Source organism: Canis aureus, chromosome 24, assembly GCF_053574225.1.
Source record: "Canis aureus isolate CA01 chromosome 24, VMU_Caureus_v.1.0, whole genome shotgun sequence".
NCBI classification, from domain to species: Eukaryota; Metazoa; Chordata; class Mammalia; order Carnivora; family Canidae; genus Canis; species Canis aureus.
Window position 1 is genome coordinate 44,705,730 of NC_135634.1, and position 20,485 is coordinate 44,726,214.

General features: G+C 41.2%; 1 protein-coding gene and 1 long non-coding RNA gene across 2 annotated transcripts in view; both read right to left on the bottom strand.

Moving 5' to 3' along the window:
- PDE6D (phosphodiesterase 6D) overlaps positions 1-20,363 on the bottom strand; it is a 53,831-nt gene extending 33,468 nt beyond the window's left edge. The window contains exon 1 of the mRNA XM_077869221.1: positions 20,121-20,363. Within this exon, the coding sequence (XP_077725347.1) occupies positions 20,121-20,170 (50 nt within the window). The 5' untranslated portion in view covers positions 20,171-20,363. The remainder of the gene's footprint in view (positions 1-20,120) is intronic.
- Positions 7,061-19,989, bottom strand: LOC144296212 (uncharacterized). The gene is made up of 2 exons (XR_013363367.1): positions 19,253-19,989; positions 7,061-18,962 (listed from the first exon to the last, which is right to left on the bottom strand). It is a non-coding gene; the product is annotated as an uncharacterized LOC144296212 (long non-coding RNA).
- Positions 20,364-20,485: the final 122 nt, after the last annotated feature.

Consider the following 20,485-nt stretch of genomic DNA (forward strand, 5'->3'; position numbering starts at 1 on the left):
TAAAGGTATGAGAAAATACTTGTAATATACTGATATAATGCTATGTGAAAAGCAGGATAAAAATTTTTAAAAATTAAAAAGCAGTTTATAAAACATATACAATGTGATATTTATTAAACGGTATGTATATACATATGAGTATTCTTTACTAAAAGAATTCATGGGCATTACAGAAAGTTTGAAAAACAGAAGACAAAAAAATATGAAAGTTATATATTCCATAACTCAGAGATTACTGTTTAATATTTTGGTATAGGGGGATCCCTGGGGATCCAAAATTTTTGGAGATGGGGAGTCTAGGTATTGGCATCAAACATGACAGTTTTCCCTGCTTTAAACAAATCTTGATTGCTGGTAGTGTTTTCTTAAACTTTCATGTGCACATAAATCCCCTGGGGATCTTGTTAAAATATACATTCCAGTTCAGTAGATCTGGGGTAGGACCTGACATTCTGCATTTTTAACCGACTCCCAGGTGATGCCAAGACTACTGGCCCAGGGACCAGACCATACTTTGAGCTTTAGGGTTCTAAGAAAGAAAAATCTTTTTTTTTTTTTTAATTTTTATTTATTTATGATAGTCACAGAGAGAGAGAGAGAGAGGCAGAGACACAGGCAGAGGGAGAAGCAGGCTCCATGCACCGGGAGCCCGATGTGGGATTCGATCCTGGGTCTCCAGGATCGTGCCCTGGGCCAAAGGCAGGCGCTAAACCGCTGCGCCACCCAGGGATCCCCCAAGAAAAATCTTTTAAAGAATGGAAAGAGCAACTTACAGCCACTGAAGCCCAAATTCTATACTACAAGACAGGGAGTGGTGATCTACAGTGGATGAACAAAGAATCGACACTGGTTGTTAAAAGATGTTTTTAGAAAATAAGATTTTAGAGAACTGAAAGTTAGAAAACATTTTTCAGAGGAAAAACGTTCATCGAAGCTTCTCTATTTTGTGTGCACAAGGGAGTGCAAGGAAACAAGGGGAAGGAGTGAGGTGGACAGTGAGAAAAAAGGATAAATGTCTATAAAATTCTTATAGAAAAAATAAAACCCTTGGTAGCAGTACTGGAAAGGGACACAGAAACACTATAAGGAGACCTGCAGAGTTTATTTCTCTGCTGAAAACATGTTTGGGAGCTATTACAGCTAATAAACTAAGGTTGGTGTAGATTAATAACCATCTTCCATCAACTCCCTCCCAGGGAGCTAAGAAAAGACCCCAAGAGTATTAGGTCTCCCTTGGCAGTGCTTTGGGAACCAAAAACAAACAGTGGACTATGTGCCCAAATGTTTCTCTTTGTCTGTAGAACGAACATCGAATCGAGAGACTCAAACATGGGGTCTCTTGTAGCTTCTTGGCAAGTCCCTTTTTTAAATCTCTAAACTTCACTAGAGCTATTAAAAAAAATTTTTCCCCCTGAGGATTTTCCCATGGAAATTGGAGATGTTTAGTATATTTTTTAGAATGACAAAGTTGATATAAATATAATAAAAATATTCATAAGTCACTACCATATTCTCATTCTTCCAAAATTTCTAAAAACAATAAAATATGAAAACATTCACACAAAATTATCTGGAGCAATTATATGAATGAGCTGGTATACTTTATCATGCATTCCTTATCAAATGGGCCAATTCTAAGTAAACTGCTGTTTAAATGAACAGACATAACTAAAGGGGAAGATTTTTACCAAGAAATGGAAAGGATGCTTTTGTCAGATAATTCATATTACACATTTTGAGTGTTAAAATCTTTGGCAGAAACACAGGCAATCATAACAGTACCACTGATCTTTACATTCAGCACTTACTGTACGAGGATGATGGCTAACAGGTACTGAATGCCAGATATTGGGCTAGGTGCTTTATCCATATCTAAATTAATCCTCATAATGCTATGAAATAGGCAGTTATTAGAGCTTTTATGTGAATGAAGAAATCTGTGGTTTTGGGATGACAAGTACCTTGCTCAAAGATCATGGAGCCAGTAAGCAGTGAAGTTGGTTTTTGACTGCCTGATTTAATGTCCATGCTCTTAAAATTTATATGACACAGTCAGCTATCCTGTATGCCTCGTTTGTACCAGGGAGAGACTTACTCAAGACAGGGGGACAGAAGATGAATAAGTCATGATCTGTAAGCTCAGGGTACAGGACAGGTAGTCCTTTTAAGACATGAGGCTAGAAAGATACGTCCAAACACTGTAGTATACGGATGTCTTTGGTGTCAGAATGCCAGCTCAGATTATGCTGCTAGTGTATTCCATAGTCAGAATTCATTTACTTTTGGGGTCCTGGATTCTTTTTTTTTTATGATAGTCAGAGAGAGAGAGAGAGAGGCAGAGACACAGGCAGAGGGAGAAGCAGGCTCCATGCACCAGGAGCCCGATGTGGGATTAGATCCAGGGTCTCCAGGATCGCCCCCTGGGCCAAAGGCAGGCGCCAAACCGCTGCGCCACCCAGGGATCCCAGGGGTCCTGGATTCTTGATCTTTTATATATCTTTGATGGGCAAAAGATATATTTACAAAAAGGACACACCGTATGACTAGAGACACTATTTTCTAGCTTAGCCAAACTTTCCAGAAATTATTGAACCATATCAAACTGTATAAAATTGATTATAGCCACAACAATGTCCAGGTAACAGATCTAGTACCAGCTGAGGGTTGGCCTCTTCCACATTCAAATGCTAAGGGGTGTGGTCAGACAATCCAGTCTAGTCAAGATTGGCAAAATAGATCAGTCTAAGACAGAGGTTCTGATCTCTCTTCTGAGTTTCTCTAAAGTCTCCAAAGGCTAAGGGAAACCTCACTGTGTCAGTCTAATGATATCTAAAAAGGTCAATAATTTTTTTTTTTGGGGGGGGAGGTTTTTATTTATTTAAGTAATTTCTGCACCCAATAGAAGGATCGAATTCACCACCCAGAGATTAAGAGTCACATGCTCTTCTGACTGAGCCAGCCAGGTGCCCTAAGGTCAATAATTCTTAGTGGTTCATTACTAATGCAAAGTCCTAACTCTTTTGCATTTCTTTGAGCTAGCTTCCTAACAGGCTTGTTTAATTTAGTAATTGCTGACAGCAAAAGGCTAGGAAAAAGGTAAACAGTATTTCCAGCCTTATCTGGCCGCTGGCCACATTCATTGCTTAAAGCTAGTCCTCAAAGAAAGAGATAGGTTAAAATTTATACCAAACACTGCCATAAGAGCTCTTTTTCTTTTAATTTTTCAATCTTATTCAATACTGACACCCACATAAAACAGTGGTGCTCTCAAAAGTTAAATACCTTTCTCAGCAATCCACAACTAGTAAGTAACATAGCTAGCATTCAGATAGAGATCTGTCCACACTACATACTCTTAGGCAGTGGCTTCAGGCAGCTGCAAGGTCCAGGATATCTTTGTGAGGACAGATCTCCAGAGCTAGAAGAGCTAAGGGAACTGATTAAGACAACGAGAAAGGCAGCCAGATCCCCAAATATGCCATGGAAGTGGTCTTTCTGGCTTTCTAACAATGTTCTCCTAGGGTATGGTCAGCAGAGAATGAGGATGATGTACTGAGTTACTTACTGATGCTGTACTGATCTACAATGGAAACATTTCATTTATGGTAATAAAACTTCCCTAAAAATTACATTCAAATATTATTCGAGTTTAAATATTTCAAAATAATGATATCCTTCACATGATATCCTATGTATCTGCATATTTAAAGGTAGACCTGGGATGCCAGGGTGGCTCAGCAGTTGAAAGCCTGCCTTTGGCTCAGGTCGTGATGCTGGAGTCCTGGGATCCCATCCCATGTCGGGCTCCCTGCGTGGAGCCTGCTCCTCCCTCTGCCTGTGTCTCTGCCTCTCTCTGTGTGTCTCTCATGAATAGATAAAATCTTAAAAAACAAAAAAACTGCTTTTCTAGTTTCCAAATGATACCATGAATCCTTATTTGAAGGGGATTCAAGACCTTACAATTTGCTTTGAAGAACTGAAAATCTGCAGTGTTGCAAGCAATCTAAGATTATGTTAATTGATACAGAAGGCTAATTTGTCACAAACTTTTGATAAAGCTTCTTACCCTATTCAGAAGATACCGAAGGAAATGAGAAAGTCTCAGGCAGGGGATGCATTTGGCAGTAGGGTCCATATTATGACATGGAGAAATGCTTTGATTTGAAGGGGGGGGTTAGTTATTATTTTTTTAATAAAGATTTTCATTTATTTATTCATGACACACACACACACACACACACAGAGGGAGAGACACAGGCAGAGAGAGAAGCAGGCTCCATGAGGGAGCACGGCATGGGACTCGATTCCGGGACTCCAGGATCATGCCCTGGGCCAAAGGCAGGCAATTGCTAAGCCACCCAGGCATCACAGGGGTTAGTATTTGTTTTTTTTTTTTTTTTTTTTTTTTTAATTTTTATTTGTTTATGATAGTCACAGAGAGAGAGAGAGGCAGAGACACAGGCAGAGGGAGAAGCAGGCTCCATGCACCGGGAGCCCAACGTGGGATTCGATCCCGGGTCTCCAGGATCGCGCCCTGGGCCAAAGGCAGGCGCCAAACCGCTGCGCCACCCAGGGATCCCAGGGGTTAGTATTTGAAATCAATCCTAGCCAAACTAGATTTGCTCATGAAACCTAGTTCTGAGACACGAGATGATCTTTCTGCAGACATTAAGTTTTGCATAATCAGCAAGATCAAAACTATCATTTCTCAGAAATCTACATGAATGATTTACTAATATATATCTGGCTCACTAAAGAGCCAAAGGAGTGATGTTCAGAGACAGTGATGAGGAAAAGTCTATGTCATGGGGGAGTAATGTTATTATAGTACTCCTTTTCCCTTTATCATTCCCCGCCCCCCGCAAGCCTCCAAAGAGAGGTACTACTGTCATTCATTTCCCCCGTTTTCTGGTATAGTCAAGTTAACCATCTCATTCACTGAAGTTCTACTGTGTATCAGGCACAAGCTATTTTGAAGATTTTATAGTAGTGTTGCCAAAAATGTGATCCATAGACGAGTGGTGCTGGTTTGTGAATTGTGTTACCAGTTTGTGACAAGTGTTTAAAAACTTTAATAGCAATTAAGCAGAGTAATTTGTGGATTTTCATAAAACTTTTTGGCTTTTATTTTGTATGTCATTTTGTTTATTTTATGAAAATATTGGTCTGTGAAGGACTAGAAGTAAAAACCTGGATCTTGGGATCCCTGGGTGGCGCAGCGGTTTGGCGCCTGCCTTTGGCCCAGGGCGCGATCCTGGAGACCCGGGATCGAATCCCACGTCGGGCTCCCGGTGCATGGAGCCTGCTTCTCCCTCTGCCTGTGTCTCTGCCTCTCTCTCTCTCTGTGACTATCATAAATAAATAAAAATTTAAAAAAAAATTAAAAAAAAAAAAACCTGGATCTTTACCAGTGACAGTTCAAGAGCATTGTTCTAGATTGAAAGATAAGACCTCTGGTCTTGATACGGTCTCAGTATAATCTTGATAGGTCTCAGTATAATCCTATATGACTGTCCAAAAAAAAAGTCCTTCCATTTTCAGACCTACATATTTCTGAGGGACATATAAAGTTCAGGCTTTGTAAACATGATTGAAGAATGTTGATTTTTTTTAAAAAAGGGGGGTGGTTCTGAGTTAATAATAGGTGAAAAAAAGAACAGAAAAGGGTGAGATATAAAGGTAGTATCAAGCAAGTAGAAAGGACAGTTTGATAAAGAACAGCAACTCAACAGGCAACCAGGAGTGCTATATGTGCTATATGCCTGGGGTAATGAAGTCAAGAGGGTAAATTAAGGTTTGTGGGAGGAAGAAAGACACTGAGTCTAGTCTCTGCCATCCATTGCATTCTTCAAAATCACGTTCTACTCCAGTCCCTAGAGGCACCTATCCTCCAACCATGCCTAGTTACTGCATTTCCCAAAGATGGTATATTCTTGTGCTTCAGTGGTTAGAACACACTGCTCTACTCTGCCTAGAATATGTATCCCACTCCCAGGACGCTCCCTAAAGCCATGTCAACCTCCTTTCTTTTCTTTTCTTTTTTTTAAAGATTTTATTTATTCATGACAGACACACACACACACACACACACACACACACACACACACACACAGGCAAAGACACAACACAGGCAGAGGGAGAAGCAGGCTCCATGTAGGGAGCCTGATGTGGACTCGATCCCGGGTCTCCAGGATCACACCCCGGGCTGAAGGTGGCACTAAACTGCTGGGCCACTGGGGCTGCCCTCAACCTCCTATCTAATTGTGGTCCCTGATACACCCTGAGGCAAAGCTATCTGATCCCTCCTCAGTGTACTTATAGATTTGTGTACCCCTGCATTCGAAGTACTTATAAGAACAGAAGACAAATTTGCAAGTCAAATTCCATTGGCACATTATTTTTATCCCTTCTCAGTGCTCTGCACATAACTGACACTCAAATGTGTGTTGAACCACAATGAGTATCAGAGAGAAGTCAGGGGGGTTGACTAGAATTCTCCGTCTCAGGCTGAGCAACCAGAAAGGAAGGTTCATTGAAGAGTGTCCAGGAGCCAAACATGGAGAACTGCTCATTCAGGATTCAGAAGGCTGTGGAAAGGGCAACTTAGAACTGGAGCTTGGCAAACTCAACCAACCAACCAACCAACCCACCCACCCACCCCCATTCTCCCTAAGGAGAACAGCTAAGTCAGTCAGCCAAATTGCCGGAAAAAACACATTAGAATTTAAAAGCCCATTCTACATGAAGTTGAATTCATGACTTGGCAGAGTATCTGTAAATTATATATGGGCATGCGGTTCATTACCTATAGTTTGAGGAATTTCAAGGTAAGTAGAATTTCCAGGCAAAGTGGCTGACTCAGCACACACTGATGTATGCTAATGTCTGTCTACCAAGGCAGACCAGAGCAATAGGAGGCAAAGCATTAACATCAAGGTCACAGGCATGAAGAAAAACCTCTCTTCTCATTCCTACCCTGGAAGCAGCTGTAATGACTAGCAATAAACAAAGGGAGTCTCTATTTGGTGGTATCCTACGCATTTTCATCACAGGAATGCCTTTTCTTTTTCTTTTTCTTTCTTTCTTTCTTTCTTTTTTTTTTAAGGAATGCCTTTCTTTGCTCTGCTTTCCTAGTTTTGGGTTGTGGCCTTTTCTTTTTCTTCTTCTGGCTCTCTTTTAACACGCTGCTTTTATGATCTCTCCCCTCTCAAACTCTCTCCTCCTTTCTCACTTTCTGAACTCATTTCCTTTTCTTACTCCTACCTTCATTTAAAAAAATATTAAATTTTTTAAAATAAAGATTTATTTATTCATGAGAGACACAGATTGAGAGGAGAGGCAGAGACATAGGCAGAGGGAGAAACAGGCTCCATGCAGGGAGTCCGATGCGGGACTCGATCCCGGATCTGGGGATCACAACCTGAGCCAAAGGCAGGCGCCCAACCGCTGAGCCACCCAGCCGTCCCTAATTTTTAAGTACTCTCTACACCCAACATGGGGCTTGAACTCGCTACACTGAGGTTCAGAGTCGTGTGCTCTACTGGCTGAGCCAACCAAGGCACCTCGAAACCTTCTTTAATTCTGAAATATCATTTCTTTCAAAGCCCTCCTTCTAGGCTTTTCCTGTACTAGCACTGGTTATAGAGAGCATCCTGTGTGAATCCTCATTCTTGAGAACCAATTCTAATTCATGGAAGCTAACACATCTTTCTCTGCCCAATAATCGCCTAGTGATTTTCTCTGTGGTATTTTTCTTATTTATGGGGGATGAGGTGGGAAAATACAAATGGATCCCTGAGAAACCAGGGTTTAGTATCTTTGAAACATTAGATGCAGCACTGTAATCAGTGATGATACCCCTGTGAAATAATACTCTGGCCCTGGCAAAGGCACTGTGCTTGGAAAGCATACAATCAAAATTCAAACTGGCCTGGGAAACAGTGAAGGCAAGTAATTTAGTAATGAGAAAAAGATCACTATTTGAAACTTTACACGGTCTTCTCACCAGCAAAGTCAAATGAAATCTTTTTTTCTTCTCATAGGTCTGTTACTCTACTGATGTGTATAATTATGTGCCTGAAACTGGTCAGAAACAAGCCAGAACAAACATAGCCATAGAGATAATACAAGGCCCTTCCTTGTATACAAGGATGTGTTCCTAAATGCATGTCACTATTTCTTTTTTTTTTTTCCAGTCACTATTTCTTATGTTATTTGGAGGCATAGGGATATTGTTTGGAATCCTATCAAATGCCACATTCAGAGATCTGTGCATTTTACCTAGTTTTAAAAAATGCTACAGCACTGAGACGGAAATCAACTTCTTCAGTTAGAATCCTCTTAAAAAAAAAAAAGCAAAGCTGGAGATGATTTTGGTTTTCAAATGGGACATGTGTTTTCATGTAGAAGGCTTCCTTTGCTATCACTCCAACAGCTACTACTTCCCAGCATTGTGAAAAAAGGCTTCAGATGTGTAAGCTGGAGTAAAAAAGAACCACTAAAACTCTGGCTTTATCAATACCCTGGAACATGAAGCCTATAAATTTGCAAAATAGAAACCAACCCTGAACTTTAAAATAAAGATAAATAATTGAAATAATGCTAGTAAGCACAATACATTTGTAGAGTTATGGTTTTTTTTTTAATTTTTATTTATTTATAATAGTCACAGAGAGAGAGAGAGGGAGGCAGAGACATAGGCAGAGGGAGAAGCAGGCTCCATGCACTGGGAGCCCAATGTGGGATTCGATCCCGGGTCTCCAGGATCGCGCCCTGGGCCAAAGGCAGGCGCTAAACCGCTGCGCCACCCAGGGATCCCGAGTTATGGTTTTTAAAGTGAGTTGGCATATAACTATTTCACTCAAATTTCGGAATCTCTCTGTAAAGGAGACAATGCAAGCATTTTCCTTGTTTTACAGATGTTAAGCAACTTGCACAAAGTCAATAGCTTATATATGTGATTTTCATTCTTTCTTTTAAATTAAGCAATCTCTATGCCCAACATGGGGCTCAAACTCATGATCCCAACATTAAGAATCATACAATTCACTGAATGAGCCAGCCAGACACCCCAGTGATTTTCATTCATTAATAAAGATCTCTCTACCTACTCAAGCTATTTCACTGATCCCTGCTTTCCTAGATCACCAGATTTCTTGAAAAAGTAAGCTATTCTTGATGACTTTATTTCATCTATTACTCATTTTCTAATCCTGGCATATTATTGTTTCCTCAAGTGTTGGCTACTCCCAAAAAGATCAACGATCTATAAGGTAGGGACTCTCAATAAAAAAATTGAGTGAATGAACAGAATTTCCAACAACTCCAAGGACTTGCTTTTGACCCTCCTTCCTCCTCATTCTTGATCCCAAATCCCCTCAAAATACTTTCTTCCTACATGTTTCATGTCATTTTCCTTCCTCTGTGACTCTCCAGTGTCTTGAAAATTAAACTACTCAACACCTACTCATCACCTCTCAAGATCCTTTTCCAATGACAATTCTGAAATCTTCCATAACACCTCCAGCAGTAGTCATTCTTCCTCTGAGGTTCCAAAGCACATTATGCTACTTAGGCACTTATCACAGTGTGTTCTGATTGTTATGGTCTCTTTCTCTCTCCCTTATACAATAACAGTTTTTTGGATATGAAAACTGGTTTATCATTTTTTATTTTTTTTAAAGATCTTATTTATTTATTCATGAAAGAGAAAGAGAGACAGTGAGAGAAAGAGAGAGAGTTAGGCAGAGACATAGGTAGAGGGAGAAGCCGGCTGCAAGCAAGGAACCCGATACGGGACTCGATCCCGGATCCTGGGATCACGCCCTCAGCCAAAGGCAGACGCTCAACCACTGAGCCACCCAGGCATCCCTGTACTGGGTTTTCAATTTACCTGGCACTTGCACATCCTGCTAACAAGTATCTGAATGAACAGCTAGTAAGTGGCAGCAAAAGGCCAGAGCTCCTTTGCCTTTACTCTGTACAGATGCCTCAAAAGCAAAGGCTTACAGTTAAATTTCTCACCTCTATTTGACGAAAGTGACTAGGTTAGATTCTCAGATTGTTTCTTTAAAAAAAAGTCTTAAATTTAGCCACAACCTGTCCACAAACCATCCTTTCCAAGCAGAACTGTCACTGGAGTAGCAGTGCCACACATGGTACAGTTATGACTCTCCTACAATTTGCCTATCTATTTTCTAATTGTCATGTGAGGACATGGGGAGGCGGCCATCTGCAAGACAGGAACAGAGTCACCTCCAGGAACCAAATTAGACCAACATATTGTTATTGGACTTTCCAGCCTTTGAACTATTGAAAAATAAATGTCTACTGTCTAAGTTACCTAGTCTGTGGTATTTTGGTATAGCAGCTCCAACATACTAATACATGCTGCTAAAAATTTTGGGAAATGGCTTTTTCAAGTAACTCTAATCCTAAGCTAAACCTTGCTCTCTGGGCAGCCTGGGTGGCTCAGCGGTTTAGCCCCGCCTTCGGCCCAGGGCGTGATCCTGGAGACCCGGATCGAGTCCCACATTGGGCTCCCTGCGTGGAGTCTGCTTCTCCCTCTGCCTGTGTCTCTGCCTCTCTCTCTGTCTCTCATGAATAAGTAAATAAAATCTTACAAAAAAAAAAAAATCCCCACAATCCCACCACACAATGGCTTAAAAATAAATAAATAAATAAATAAATAAATAAATAAATAAACCAACCTTGCTCTCTGTAACTGAGAACTGAGGGAAAACAAAGAAGGATATAGAAGATATGACCACAAAAGAAGAGAATATTTTCAGGTGAAATCTGTGACTTATACACTGAGAAACATTTTTAAACTCAAAAAATACAGAAAAAAATTCTCTAGAGAGGCATCATAGTATACTATAGAAAACAACAGTATACAGAAAGATAAACTAAGGTTTAAATTAAAGTTCTGCCTTTATCTAAGGGATAACCTCATCAATCCTTAATATTCCATTTATAAAGTGAGGATAGAAATATACAGAGTTGAAAAAAAAAAGAAATATACAGAGTTGTAGAGTTGTTGTGATAATATAATAATTTATCAAAGTACTTTGAAAAACTGAAAAAGACTATAGGGATGTCATATTATTAGGCCATCCCTTTTCTTCTTGTGGCTATATTTAAAGTTTTATTAGAGTTATCAGTTTAGTTTTTTAGACTTTATCTAAATTCAGAGACAATAATTGCTCTCATGATCTGAAGCAGTGGATCTACAATGCACGAAACAGAATGCTTCATCAATACTGAGTATCTAAGAAAACAGTTATCTAAAAAAATGGAATTGATGTCTTGCTTTTAATTACATCAAATTACAAAAAATGTTTTGCCTATATTAGGTGTAGTACATATCTGAATAAAACACTTGCTAAAAGAATTGTCAATTAAGAATGATTGTCACTGAATCAAAGAATTGTGTTGGAAAAGGATTTGAGTCCTTCTGGAGATTATCTACTCTAACACCTGATCTGCTGCACACCTAATTTCCCTCTGAAATACTTTTGATGGACAGGTGCATCCACTTGCTGCTTAAAATACTTTCTGGAAGATTTTTTTTTTCTTCAGGTAACTCTAATTGTTAGAAACTGGGCTAAATAAACTTTGTCCCCTAGAATGTCTACTCTTGAGTCTTGTACTTCTCTGAGAGCCACATAGAATGTATTTAATTTTTTCTCTTTAGAACAGTTTTTTAAACTTTAGCAGAGAACACTCACATGACAACCCTTGCTTAATTCTTCCTCTTCAGGTCAAACATTAACCATTTTCGGACTATTGTATGCCTGAGTTTCCAGTGCCTCTCCTTTGGACTAGCTGCACTTAGACATGACCCCCTCATTGAAGATCAAACAAGTTCCTTATGTGTGGGACTGTTAACTTCTTTGCCAATCACTGAGATCTTTATGGATATTAGACTGTAAGAAAATACACTTGCTTTTCCTCTCGGTCTCAAAATTATCAAGTTAAAAGCAAAAAAAAAAAAAGAATGGTACTCTTAAAATCTTGAAAATTTGAGTTTTTAGTATTCAAGTAATGGTTGGAACCACGAGATTATTCTAGATGGCCTTTACACTACCTTTCAGGGACGCCTGGGTGGCTCAGCGGTTGAGTGTCTGCCTTTGGCTCAGGGTGCGATCCCAGAGGTCTGGGATTGAATCCCACATCAAGCTCTCTGCACGAAGCCTGCTTCTCCTCCTTCTTCCTGTGTCTCTGCCTCTCTGTTTCTCTTACAAATAAACAAATCTTAAAAAACCCCACAAAACTACCTTTCAACGGTGTTAAAGCTCAGGAATAGAGATAGGTCTATACATTTAGAAGTCAAGTCCTCTGTCATAGGGATTTGAGGATGCAGAGTTCTGACAAGGGAGGCCTGTGAATCTAAAGGGAGGTCAAGCTTAGTAAGAACCTAGAACTGGGGCAGCTCGGGTGGCTCAGCAGTTTTGCACCGCCTTCAGCCCAGGGTATGATCCTGGAGACCCAGGATCAAGTCCCAAGTCAGGCTCCCTGCATGGAGCCTGCTTCTCCATCTGCCTGTGTCTCTGCCTCTCTTTCTCTCTGTGTCTCTCATGAATAAATAAAATCTTAAAAAAAAAAAAAAAAAAAAAAAGAATCTAGAACTACCAAACCTCAGCACCACTGCTAGTCCTTTATCGAATACAGTGACAATACAGGCAGAATTTTTCATGGGAGTCTTACCATGTTCTGTTCCATTTCTCCAGAAGTTACTATAATGTTTCACTATAAACCATATACAGAATCCTGAAAGAAATTTAGAAGATCTGAAGAAGACTGTATCTAATTATATTCCAAACTCCTCCCCAAAATGTGAAAGCAGGAATGCCCATTTAAAGATCTTAAATTAACGGGCAGCCTGGGTGGCTCAGTAGTTTAGCGCCGCCTTTGGCCTAGGGTGTGATACTGGAGACCCTGGGTTGAGTCCCATGTTGGGCTCCCTGCATGGAGCCTGCTTCTCCCTCTGCCTGTGTCTCTGCCTGTGTCTCGCTCTGTGTGTCTCTCATGAATAAATAAAATCTTAAAAAAAAAATAACATGATAAATAGGACATCCCTTCATTTAATATATTCAGGATAACAATAATAACTTCTCATCCTGGAGAACACACTACACGAAGTTTATTACTGTACAATCTGTGATCAACAGTGTTCATTGGCTTTATGAGTGTTGTGTTTTGACTGCTTTGCTAGAGTTTGAGCTGATAAACAAAAACTGTATTTTAGAAAATCATAAACCTCAAACTCATTTTTATTTTTATTTATTTTTTTTTTAATTTTTATTTATTTATGATAGTCACAGAGAGAGAGAGAGAGAGAGGCAGAGACTCAGGCAGAGGGAGAAGCAGGCTCCATGCACTGGGAGCCCGATGTGGGATTCGATCCCGGGTCTCCAGGATCGCGCCCTGGGCCAAAGGCAGGCGCCAAACCGCTGCGCCACCCAGGGATCCCTCAAACTCATTTTTAATACTTGGCCAAGACATCTATTAGAGAATACTGACATTCAAGAAAAGTTCAACAGTCTCCTATTTTTAATAAAGAAATCTAAGTGAACAGAAGATTTAAAGCCAACTATTTTTGACTGGAAGTAAAGTTAAAGATCAAGGTGCTATGAGAAAGAGCATATGGGGGATCCAGGACCAAACTATGGAAAGGGAATGCAAGAACACATAAAAGGTACTTTTAGAAACCTTCTGAGCCAAATTAGTTTCTTTTCTGATAAGTTGTCATAAATTGAAATGTAATTAGTTCCTAAGAAACAAGATAAACACTAGGCATACATCAGTGCTTATTAATTAAACCATTTCCTCAAAGAGGCAAAACAGAAGTATTATAGTTTCTCAGTAAGACAATATACAGTACGAAGGCCCTGGTTTATCTCAGAAAAAAACTGGCTTTGCAGCAATATTACCACTGTTATTGTTATAATGTTAAAAATTACTAATAAAACAAACAATAACATAGCTAACATTTATTATTTACTATGGGCCAGGTTTTACATACAGTCTCATGTAATTCTCATAAACACTCTGAGGAAATTATATGGCCACTGAGGTTTAGAGTTTGAATGTTCTGTCCAGGATAACAATGGTAGAGGCACTAAGTTCGAACCCAGAGTCCATACTCTTAACCACTGCACTCTTAACTACTGCTCTATGCTCTGCTGCAGTTATACATAAACTTTCTCCATAAAACCTATTCACACACAGCAAGTGAAGTGTCCCTTTCCCCCAAACAGCTGCCAATACTGAATGTTATCAATCGATTTTTATTGATTATTTATAGTAGGCTCAAGCCTCATTTGGAGCTGGAATTCACAACCTCAAATCAAGAGTCACATGTTCTACTGACTTAGCCAACCAGGGACCCCTATTATCAACCTTTAAAATTTTTGTCAATTAATTGGGAAAAAAAAGAGTCTATTAAGGTTGAATATCTCTTAAGTTTATTCATTGGCTATTTGTAGTTTTCTTCTGTGAACTCTTTGTTCATATCCTTTGTCCATTTTGAGTCAAACGTTTATTTTATGGATTTGTAGGCAGTCATTTATTTTTATTTTTATTTATTTATTTATTTTAAATTTTTATTTATTTATGATAGTCACAGAAAGAGAGAAAGAGAGAGAGAGAGAGAGAGGCAGAGACATAGGCAGAGGGAGAAGCAGGCTTCATGCACTGAGAGCCCGACGTGGGATTCGATCCCAGGTCTCCAAGATCGTGCCCTGGGCCAAAGGCAGGTGCCAAACCGCTGCGCCACCCAGGGATCCCTATTTTTATTTTTAAAAGGTTTTACTTATTTATTTGAGAGAGAGAGAGAGAGAGAGAGAGAGAGGCAGGGCAGGCAGAATCTTAAGCAGACATGGAGCTTTATCTCATGACTCTGAGATCAAGACCTGAGCCAAAATCAAGAGTTGATGCTTAACTGACTAAGTCATCCAGGCGCTCCTTAAAGATTTTAAGAAATCTCTACACTCAACATGGGGCTCGAACTCACAACCCTGAGATTAAGAGCCACATGTTCTACCAACTGAGCCAGTCAGGGGCCCCTGTAGGCAGTCATTTATTTTCTAGATATTATATTAACTTCTGCAGTATAAGTAAATAGGGGCAATTAGCTAATCATCAGAGAAAAAGTTAAATCACTACTTCATACCTTAGACTCAAGCAAATCCCAGATGGAGTAAAATAATAAAATTATAAAAGCATAGTTTTTCTTATGGTAGCCTGCAGTTTCTTGATATTAATAAAGCTGTATATAGCTTTAAATATGTATATATTAAAACTATTCTCACAGTTGAAAATCAATGTCTAATTTTTTACTTCTCCAAAACTTATTTACTAATAACCCATTGATGACTAGACTTACTAATATAAAGTCAATTAACCTGTATTTTATATATGTATTATGTACCATATTCTTTTTTTTTTTTTAAAGATTTTACCTATTTATTCATGAGAGAGAGAGAGAGAGAGAGACGCAGAGACACAGGCAGAGGGAGAAGCAGGCCCCATGCAAGGAGCCCGATGTGGGACTCCATCCCGGGTCTCCAAGATCACACCCTGGGCTGAAGGCTGTGCTAAACTGCTGAGCCACCCGGGCTGCCCTATGTACCAGATTCTTACAATAAAATAAGTTGGAAGAAAAATGTTATTAAGAAAATCATGAGAGAAAACATATTTACAATACTGTAAAACCATACTCTATACTGTAGTTACTGAAAAAATTCTTGTCAGTGGACCTGTATGTAAACCAGTTTTGTTCAAGCGTCAACTGTATTTGTGGTAAGGAAGAGCAGTTTGAATACGCAAAACAGTGCATTATACAGACTACACTAGAACACTGTGTAAGAGGACTGTGACAAATCTATGTCATGGAAAGCAATGAAAAGTAATTATCTTTGGAAATTATGAATATGGTAAACTTATTATTAAGGGAAAAAATAAGTTAAGAAATAATGCTTATGATTTAATTTTTATAAAAGCAAATACATTAGCTACACTGGAAGACTACATTAAAAAATATCAAAAAGGTGGGACGCCTGGGTGGCTCAGTGGTTAAGCATTTGCCTTCAGCTCAGTGCGTGATCTCGGAGTTTCGGGATTGAGTCCCACATCGGGCTCCCTGCATGGAGCCTGCTTCTCCCTCTGCCTGTGTCTCTGCCTCTCTCTCTGTGTCTCTCATGAATAAATAAGATTTTTAAAGGTCATTTCTGGGTGGCTAGAGTATGTAACAGAAAAAATAAATACCATTTTATTTTATTTTTAAAAAGATTTTATTTATTTATTAGAGATGGGGAGAGAGATGGGCGGGGGGGGGGGGCGCACAGACACAGGCAGAGGGGGAAGCAGGCCCCATGCAAGGAGCCTGATGTGGGACTGGATCTCCAGTCCCCAGGATCACGCCTTGGGCTGAAGGCAGCGCTAAACAGTTAAGCCACCAGGGCTGCCCCAAATACCATTTTAAAACAGCACAAGAAGTTAGATTTCTACCACATATCATTTGTGTAAAAACATTTCAGGTGGAAATGAAAACATAGAATATTTAATTTTAGGATAAGGAAGGTCTAGTTTTATTTAGTTATAACAATTCATTTAATCTGTATTGCAAACCTATGTAGTAGATACTATGATTTTTATCCATTTGAATATTAAAGAAATGGATGGAAAGGGAGTTGAATGACTTGCCCAAGGTCAGGAAGGTCTTCTTAAGACACAAAATACAGGAGTACCTGGGTGGCTCAGTTGCTTTAGCATCGGGGACTCCTGATTTTGGCTAAGGTCATGATCTCAAGGTGGTACTGAGCTCCATCTTGTGCTTTGCATCAGCCAGTCTGCTTGAGATTCTCTCCCTCTCCCTCTCTCTCTCTGCCCCTCCACCTGATTCCATGTGTGTGTGGAGAATGTGCATGCCCATGTGCCCTCTCTCTCTCAAAAAAAGAAATAAATCTTTAAGACACAAAATGCAGAAGCCATATGGAAAATGCTGATGAATTTGAAATGATAATTTAAAATTTGTTCAACAGGGTGGCCTGGGTGACTCAGTCAGTTAAGCATCTGTCTTCAGAGTCCTGGGATGAAGTCCCTCTCCCTCTGGCCTTCCCTCATGCTCATGCTCTCTCTCAATATAACATCCTTAAAAATAAATAAATAAATAAATAAATAAATAAATAAATAAATAAAATTTGTTCAACTAAAAAGGAGATGAACAATATATTGATGGAAAATATTTGCAACATACAGAACAGGCAAATGATATTAAGGCACACACACAAACCAGTAAGTAAAAAATTCAATAGTAAAATGGGCAAAAAACAAAATCAACAAGTGATTCACAGAAAAGGAACTGCCAAACAGAAGATTTTGCAACTTCTCTAACAATAATAAGAGCTAATATATAATGTTTACTAGGCATCAGGTGCTTTTCTAAATGCTTCAGCTATCAACTCATTCAATCTTCATAACAACCCTATGAGATAAGTACTATTTTTAACCCCATTTACAGATGAGGAAATTGAGGCTGAGGTTAAATGAGTTGCTCAGGGACAACCAAGAGTGTAGGGCTGGGATTCCAACACAGAACAGCTCTACAGTCCAGAATTCTTCTTAACCACTATGCTCTATTACCTGTCCAGGGATCTAGATATCCAGGGAAATACAAATTAAAATAAGGTATCACTTGTCTAAATTGGCAAAAATATAAAAGACAGAGTCAATGTGGAACTGAGCACTGTCAACATCGCTGGTAGGAGACTCTAATGGTGCTTTCTTTTGGTAGAAAAAAACTCTTACAGAAACAGATTCAATGAAAGTTCAGAAAAACAATTTACCCAATAAAAAAGGTGGACAATAAGCAGTTTGTTTTACTAAAAGATTGTGTTTTCCTGAAGGTAGTAGCAAATTCTAGAACTCCTTTCCTTTCTCTCTTAATCCTCAGATGTCAATAAAGGCTACCAGAGGATGAGCATCCTCTTGCTCCCATGCTAACTTTTTTATGCGGCTGCTTCCCTTGAGATTTAATCAGCTCAGGTCAAACCTTCTCTGAAAGCCTGTTTCTTAATACACTAACGTCATCATTGAACTGGTTAATTCACCTGATGATGATTTCTACTCTTTTCCACATGTGTCCCTTAACCTCTTTCTCAACAGCTTCAAGAGCCCAGACTGAGGTAAGAAGTTTCTTTGTCTGAAAACCATTAAAAAGATTCTTTCTTGTTTTCAGCAGTATGTTAATTCCAATTGGACCAAAAACGTTGCTTCTGAAATCTCTCAATTCCCCAGTCTCTGATTTTACTATCTACAGTATACATGTAACTAACAATACAAATTACTTAGGGGAAAAATAAAATCCATGTCACAGCTTTTCTAAGACTTCAGCCATCCCTATTTACTTATAGGTGCCATTATGAAAAAAGACACCGAAAGGTACACGAAGCTATAAAAAGAGGCTTTTACTAAACTTTACCACGAATGACCTTATGCCTAGTGTATAATGCCTTCCGTTTTTTTTTTCAAAAGAAGCATAGCAGATCAGCTTCCATTTGAAACTTTTCATTTGTATATCTAAAATGTCCTGTAACTTTGTTGTTGTTGTTGTTGTTGTTGTTGTTGCATTTTGGGTTCTAAAATTTACTACCAACTTGCTTTCTGACTGTGAAAAGCAATTAAAATTTCCAGCGGTGAAATGGGCATCGTGAAAACACAAAGGCAGCTCAGAGAACAGTGCTTCACTAAATCTCCTTTGGGGGGGTGGGGGGAGACCTAAAGTGATGACTACAACTTCACGGAGAGAAGAATTTGAGAACGTTCCATTTTGTACGCACGGGATGTAAAAAGAGATTTAAGCTCAGCAGGAAAATGTGAAATTGGAATGTCCAGGTTTGCCTATTTTTCATCCGCATCCTATGGTCACAGACAGACACTCCATTTAAACACGAGGCTTCCTGGGATCCCTGGGTGGCGCAGCGGTTTGGCGCCTGCCTTTGGCCCAGGGCGCGATCCTGGAGACCCGGGATCAAATCCCACGTCAGGCTCCCGGTGCAGGGAGCCTGCTTCTCCCTCTGCCTATGTCTCTGCCTCTCTCTCTCTCTCTCTATCATAAATAAAATAAAAATTAAAAAAAAAAATAAACACGAGGCTTCCTAATACGTTAAAGAGAGAAAGAAGGTTGCACAAGCGGCACCACAACAGGCCAGGCCTGGGGCAATGATTTCTAGATCCTGCTAAATCCTACCGTGTCCCCAAAGTAATCAAATAATTGCTGGACAGCTCCACCTGGTCTCCGCGTGAACCTCACAAACGCGAGCGCGCAGATACCTTTGCCAGGAGTCCCGGTGCAAAACCAAAACACCTCAAGGCATCTCACGCTCGAGTGCAGGGTCCTCACTTCGCTGGACAGAAAAGTGAAAGGCTGAGAGAGAAGCTGCCACCATCCAGTGCCTCACAAGGCCAAGAGAGTGTTAAGATGAGGTGGATCCCGGGCTTCTCTTGGCCCACCTTCCTCTCTGCTCCAGCCCTGGAAGGAGCCACAAGTGAGGCAGAGAAGTTGTGGAAACAAGGAGGGGGTGGCGTAGAGGGGGGGACGGGGGAACCCGGGAGAGTTCAGCACAAGCATTTGCATTTGTCCCACCCAAGGTCACTCGCTCCGAGTCACTTTTCCCTGCTCCCCCGGGGCCTTCCCGCCAAACGGGCTGCAGGGCTGCGAGGCCAGCCCCCCGCGCCCCTCGGCCCTCCCTGCGGGCCGCAGCCCCCCTTCTGGCCTCCGGGCGCGGGCCGAGGCTCGGACCCAAGCCGGCCTCACCGCCACGCGTTTCCGACGCCCGCCGCGTCTCCCAGCCCAATTCGGACAGGGGCTCCTCCACTCCAGCCCCCGGCTCCCGGCAACGTCTCCTTCCTCCCTCAGGACGCCCCCTGCCCCGCCTCCAGTACCCGGTCCCGCCGGGGGGACCGGGACGCCGTTCCCTCGGTCCCCTCCGTCCCCTCCCGCAGCGCTCCCGTCCCGAGCCCAGCAGGCGCGGCCCCCGCCCCCGGCCCGTCTCCTCCGCCGGCGGCCGCCCCCCGAGTCCTCCCGGCCCCGCCCCGCCCCACTCCCGGGCGGATACAGTTTGAAGCCCTTCAGGATCTCCCTGGCCCTCTCGTCCTTGGCTGACATGATGCGGCGGCCGCCGCCCGCGGCTCTCCCACGCTGGCCCGGCGGAGCCTCGCAGACGGTGCCCAGGAACCGAGGACGGAGCCGCAGCGCGGCCTGGAGACCTCCGGCGAGCAGCGGCAGCGGCCAGACCCGGACCGGCCTCTCCCTCCCCTCAGCTCCCGCTCCTGATCCCTTCTCCTTCCCCCTAGCCTCGGAGCGCCCGCCCCAAAGCCAATGGAAAGCCCTCCTCGCCGATTGGCATCCCGAGCAGCCAATAGAAACATTCAGCGGCTTCGCCGGGGGACGACGAGCGTCAGTGGGAAGGGCCCTCCCCGG